Source organism: Elephas maximus, chromosome 2, assembly GCF_024166365.1.
Source record: "Elephas maximus indicus isolate mEleMax1 chromosome 2, mEleMax1 primary haplotype, whole genome shotgun sequence".
NCBI classification, from domain to species: domain Eukaryota; kingdom Metazoa; phylum Chordata; class Mammalia; order Proboscidea; family Elephantidae; genus Elephas; species Elephas maximus.
Window position 1 is genome coordinate 209239466 of NC_064820.1, and position 6628 is coordinate 209246093.

The following is a 6628-nucleotide window of genomic DNA, read 5'->3' on the forward strand; positions in this document are numbered from 1 at the left end:
TTGACATCATCACTACCTAATATGACTATGCAATGTGCACTATAAATGATTAGATCCCTGGATGGCGCTAACAGTTGCACTTCTCTACTAACCTAAAGTTTGGCTATTTGAATCCACATAGCAGTACCCAGAAGAAAGGCTTGGCAATCTGCTTCTGTAAAGATAACAGCCAGGTAACCTCCATGGAGCAGTTCTACTCTTTAACAAGTAGGGTCGCCATAAGTCAGAACTGGCTCCATGGCAACAGGTTTGTATTTTTGTAGTTGTTTGTTTTGGTTTACATTCTTATGACTCACATAAGGATTTTGACTCACAAGGTCAGAGGCTGTGTCTGCTTGTCCATCACATTACCCATGATAATGAGAAGAGTGAGTAGCACACAAGTAGGCTCAATAAATACCTTAAATTAATAAAGAGTAAATGAAAGTGAACACATTTCCGAGCAACCGTCCAATTCCATGTGTCTGGTGAGAACTCTGGAGACTATATTTTAGACTGTCAGAATTTTTTTGTCTCACAAAAACTAGTCAATTATCTTGCTTTCTCCAGGATTATACTAAGCCATTTACCCCTTACTAAATGAGGAATCATGTCATTGGTAATTGTAAGAGACTGAATGTCCAAAATCTGATCCTAAAGACTATATTCAAAGCAGGAATAGTCACCTATTATTTTCTTAATTCTAGAGGAAAATGTGATTTGAGCAGAGCAAATAAATGAGATGCACCTTAGACTGAGAATCCAGTACTCAATTCCTTTGTCATTTAAAGATGTGAAGGGGGACTCTGGGCAATAATTCCTTGACTTTGTGTAGAGAATTGATCTGGCTATACTTTGCCTTGGTTCTGTCAGGAAACATGTCCACAGCTTCTATGAACTAGTATCGCATGTTAATAAGCACAGATGAGTTTCCAAATAACACACTTAAGGAAACTGATGTCCCCAGTATTTGCAAGTCATGGCAATGGGTTATTCTGTGGGGATGTTGTTGTTATTAGCTCCCACCAAGTAGATCCTGACTCAAGGCAGCTCATGTACAATAGGATCAGACCACTATGATCCATGGGGTTTTCATTAGCTGATATTTTGGAAGTAGATTGCCAGACCTTTCTTCCTAGTCTGTCCTAGTCTGAAGTTCCACTGAAACCTGTTCAGCATCACAGCAACATGCAATCCTTCACTGACACATGGGTGGTAGCTGTGACTGAGGCACATTGGCTGAGAAAAGAATCTGAGTCTCTGGAAAGGCAGGTGAGAATTCTCCCGCTCTGTGGCAGAAACCCAGACTAAAAGGGTAATGGCACAGTAAAGAGGATATTAGGAGCCAGGGCTTCAGATGCTAAGAAATCTGGCTTCTAAGCCTAGTGCTGCTCTTCCCAGCACTCTGACCCAAGGTAAGTTTTACTACAAAGTGGAGCAAGTATCAGAACCATAGTTTTGTAGGGAGCTTTGAGTTTATTACAGGGAATGCATTTACACTTAGTAAACATTAGGTGACATTATCATCCTAATTATTACTATCTGCCACTTTGAAAGGAGACACAGACAAAAATAAATAAGTGTCGGTTTAACTACATTATCTTAAAAAATACAGAAGTGGAGGTTTGTGGAAGAAGAGGTTAGCTGTGGATGTGAGGAGATGGGAAGTAAATTTTTAGTTACTTCTTTAAAAAAAGCCATGACTGAGATTGGTGGACACAAGAAAATGTGAAGTAGACTGTTTCATGAGTGGGAAATGGTTTTAGCGAAGTTTCAGGTGTGTGGGGACATGGAGTGCTACAGGGATAGACTAGCGGATCAGTGTACCCATAGCACCAGGGATGTGGATTGAGTGGTAGAAAAGTAAAGGTAGACATAATGTAGATTTTAGAAACATTTGAATATGAATTTAATTTTGAATAAGAATATAATTTTGGAACTTTTGTGAATCTAGTCAGGAATAATTGTCTTAACAAGGTCAAATGACAAGATCACATCTATATTGTAAGAAAATAACTTGGATGTCAATATATTTTAAGTTAAAATGACCTCCAGTCACCAAAAATAGGAAGATATTAAAAGGGTAATGGAAAGACATTGAGAAAGTGAGCTTCAACAATGAACAGAGAGCTGGGGAGGGATGGACACTTCTAGGTCCTCTTTTTTTTTTTTTCTTCCCCTGTAATCATTAAGACCTCTTCATAAACAACTTCATTGATAAGTTTCAAGTAACTTAAGTTTATTAGTAAAATAACAATATTAAAGCTTTTGTTAAGCAAAACATTGTGATTTATTAGCATCGAATGTCAACCTGTGCAAAGTCCCTATTTTGATTTTGCTTCACACTGTACCCACCCAGTGGCTCTAGGCAAAGAACGTACGTGAGTACAAATAACTTATTTAAAGTCATTTAAATATTTAATTGTGTTCATTTGAATGTAGAATAAATTGTCTCTAATTCTCATGCCCCTATCCAGGTCATTTAACCTCAATATATTTATTGAAATCAGAAAAATTCTATGTTAAAAAATCACTTGCCATTGAGTCTACTCTGACCTATGCTGACCCCATGTGAGTCAGAGTAGAAATGTAATCCATAGTTTTCAGTGTCTGATCTTTCAGAGGTAGATCTCCAGGCCATTCTTCAGAGGTGCCTCTGGGTAGACTTGAATTGCCAACCTATTGGTTAGCAGCCAAGCTCATTAATAGTTTGCATCACTGAGAAACTTCAAATCAAACAAGATCTCTCCAAACAGCTTTGTAAAAGGAGACTAGGACAGAATGGACTCCAAATGTCAGTTATAATCAAGATATACATGCTAAAAAGGAGTAAAACAAATGCACTCTTATAAACACTATATCAGTATGCTTATGTTGGTTACTTTACAGCCCATCACCCATATTTTGTACACCGCATATGTATTTTTATATATCACAGATATATTCATTCCAAAACATTTTACTGGATGCTGTAAAATTGTATTGTCCAATGCTGTTGCCGCTGACCACACGTGGCTATTGGCACTTGAAACGAGTATAGCCTAGATTGCAATGTACTTTAAGTGAAGACTTAGATTGTGAAGACTTAAAATGAAAGCAATGTAAAAATGTCACAATAATTTTATATTGATTACATGTACAAATGATAATATTTCAATAAAATAGTAAAACGCTATCATGTTAATAGTAACACATGCGGGAAACATACTGTACTTAATGTAATATAAAACAAACAAACAAAAAACAAACCTGTTGCTATGGAGTCAATTCCTACTCAGAGCGACCCTATAGGACAGAGTAGAACTGCCCCATAGGGTTTCCAAGGAATGCCTAGTGGATTTGAACCACCAGCCTTTTGTTTAGTTGCCATATCTCTTAAGTACTACGCCACCAGAGTTTCCTATATAATGCAGTGTATACATATATATTACATGCATAATATATGTATGGAATATATTGTAATAATATACAATTAACATCAATGTAGATAAAACTAATATTAGTTAAATATTACTAATGTTTTGGTTACATAAGTATATTATTTTAATTAATTTCATTTTCATTTAAATTTTTAATGTGCCTACTAGAAAATTTAAAATTACGCATGTGTCTACTATTATATTTCTATTGAACAGCACTAGGATGTTCTTAACAACATGAAGAAGAAAAAAAAAAAAAAGGAATAAGGAGAGCCATGACTATTTTTTCTTGGAAGAAAATACTCCAAACAGTCTTTTCATGGCCCCCAGGACTTCCTTATTTCTCAGGCTGTAAATAATAGGATTGAGCATGGGAGTGAGGATGGTGTAAAAAACTGCCAAAATCTTATTTTGTGCTGGTGAGTGGACATTCCTGGGCCGAAGATAGGTGTAAACAAATGGTACATAGTAAAAGGTAACTACAGTTAAATGTGCTGAACAGGTGGTGAAGGTCTTTTTCCTTCCTTCTTTGGAGCACATATGGTAGACAGCCAGAAGGACTCTGCCGTAGGAAGCAGTGATGCCAAGGAAAGGAAGGAGGAGAAAGAGGCTTGTGCTCACAAAAACCATGTACTCATAGACCCAGGTGTCCATACATGCGAGAGACACCATGGCTGGGATATCGCAAAAGAAATGATCAATGGCCCTGGACCGGCAGTAAGGAATATAAAGGATATAGGCTGTGTGTGCCGAAGAGTTGATGGACCCCAAGATCCAAGATCCTATAATCATCTGGACACACATCCTTCTACTCATACGGTTGGGATAATGGAGGGGGTGACAGATGGCCACATAACGGTCATAGGCCATGGAGGCTAAGAGTAAGCCTTCAGAACCAGCCATTGTCACGAAGAAGAAGTTTTGAAAGCCACATCCTAGGAAAGAGATGCCTTTGTGGCCAGAGAGGAAGTTGTGTATCATCTTGGGGACTATAGTAGAAATGTACATCAGGTCCATGAGGGAGAGCTGGCTGAGGAGGAAGTACATGGGTGTGTGGAGTCGGGAATCCATGCAAATGAGGTAAATCATGGTTGCGTTTCCCACTGAGGCCAGAAAGAATACAAGGAGGATAAGGAACAAGAGCAGCATGCCAGTTTGATTTGGGGGAAGAAGTCCCAACAAAATGAAATCATTTGAAGTTTGATTCCATTTCTCCATGAAAACTTATTGCTTTAATTTCCTTGAAAGAAAAACAAAAAACAAACAATAAAAGAAGCTAGACAAAACAAGAGCATAAAGATGAATTTTGAATTTGTTAATGTTTGTTTAGAATCAATTTTTGTTTTTCCAACTCTTCAGCTTTTGTTGAATTCAGTATCAGAACTGAATGTTCCAACCTCTTCCCCATGTATTATTATATGGTAAGCAAGTGAACAAGTCATAGATAAATGTGGTTTTTAAGTATAAAATTTAATGTACCATATACAACAAAGATAAACAACTCAAGTATTCCCCTCCTTGGAATGACCCTTGGACAGTCCTATGCTGTGGAGTCAATTTTGACTGTCTCACGGTGACTTCATGTGTGTCAGAACAGAACTGTGCTCCACAGGGTTTTTAGAGGCTGATTTTTCTGAAGTAGAACTCCAGGACTTTTTTCTGAGGCACCTCTGTGTGGATTCTAACTGCCAACCTTTTGTTAGCAGCCAAGTGCTTAACGGTTGGCCAGTATAGATCCTGCGTTGCCGTAGCATCTGTCAGCTGCACAGGGCATATTTACAATAATAACTGACATATGACTCAGCAACTGGTACACTGAAATTCTATATCCTCTACAGTGTTACTTTCTGGCCTTCTCTCCCTGACACTAATCCAGCCAGACAATCTCTTATTGCTCTCTTATGTTCTCTATCACTTTTGTGCCTTTTTAAAAAATGTACCCACCATTTGAAATCACTGTCCTTGAACTGTAAAGGTACTGCACGCCTACCGATGTTAGATACCGTTAGGTCGATTTTCAATTCATAGCGGCCCCGTATAACAGAGAAAAAGAGGCCCATAGGGTTTTCTAGATTAATTTTTACAGGAGCAGATCACCAGGTCTTTCTCCTGTGGAGCCACTAGTTGACTAGTAGTCAAGCACTTAACAACTGACCCATGAGGGCTCTCTCATGCCCTACTAAATTCACACTATATATAAAATATTATTTGAATATTATCCCATCCCTACTGATGTTTTTGTTTTCTGAAGCCCTGCAGAACTTGAAATTAAATGCATAGATTTTTCTACACAGCTTTCATTTCTTTATGTAGATAAAGTACATGTGATAAAGTCACAGATTCTATAATATACATTTTTTTTCCACTGTCCCCATCAATAAATAGTATGATAAGAGAAACATAATAAGGGGTAGGAAGTTGATAACTAGCATAAATTGGAAGCTCTTAGATACATAGGAATTTGTTCACTTTACCTCCTTTGTTATAAGCCACCCCCAAGTTCTGTAAATTTAGGCATAAATATCCACTTTTTTTGAACAAAGAAAGTAGTATTCGTAGATATGACAACTTCCTCAAATAGAATTAATGGTGGAATCTAAATTCGCATCTGTTCTTGCTTCAAATTTCTACTTTTTTCAAATTCCAAGATTACTTAAACCCAAAACCAAACTTGTTGCCATCAAGTCAATTCCCACTCACAGCGACCCTATAGAACAGAGTAGAATTGTCCCATATGGTTTCCAAGGAGCACCTAGTAGATTCGAACAGCTAACCTTTTTGTTAACAGCTGTAGCTGTTAACCATTAGGCTACCAGGGTTTCCAAAGATTACTTACTGTTTGGTAAATAGCTTTGTGCATAGTGCCTAATTTATCTCAATTTAAATTGCATAATAATTGACCTTTTGCAAGAGATTGGGGTTTATTCCCTATTTGCAGCTAGGTCGAAGCATATTGAGTTGAAAAAAATAATTAAAAATTTTGCTGAGGAGTCTGTTCTGACTCACAAGGATCCCACATGTGTCAGAGCAGAACTGTACTCCATAGAGATTTCCATGAATGATTTTTTGGAAGTAGATCACCAGGCCTTTCTTTGACACACCTCTGGGTGGACTTGACCCTCTAACCTTTGGATTAATGGTCTAGCTCCTTAACTGTTTTCACCACCCAGGGACCCACATGGAGACTGAACAAGGCATTCATTTTCTCTTTCTGTAGTTTGGTTTTCATA

The 6628-nt window shown here is 37.7% G+C and overlaps 1 protein-coding gene across 1 annotated transcript; it reads right to left on the minus strand.

Annotated features, from left to right (window-relative positions):
- Positions 1 to 3677: 3677 nt before the first annotated feature.
- Positions 3678 to 4616, minus strand: LOC126070445 (olfactory receptor 2L13-like). The gene has a single exon (XM_049874644.1). The coding sequence runs from the start codon at positions 4614 to 4616 to the stop codon at positions 3678 to 3680; it is 939 nt and encodes a 312-aa protein (XP_049730601.1).
- Between the last annotated feature and the right edge of the window lie 2012 nt (positions 4617 to 6628).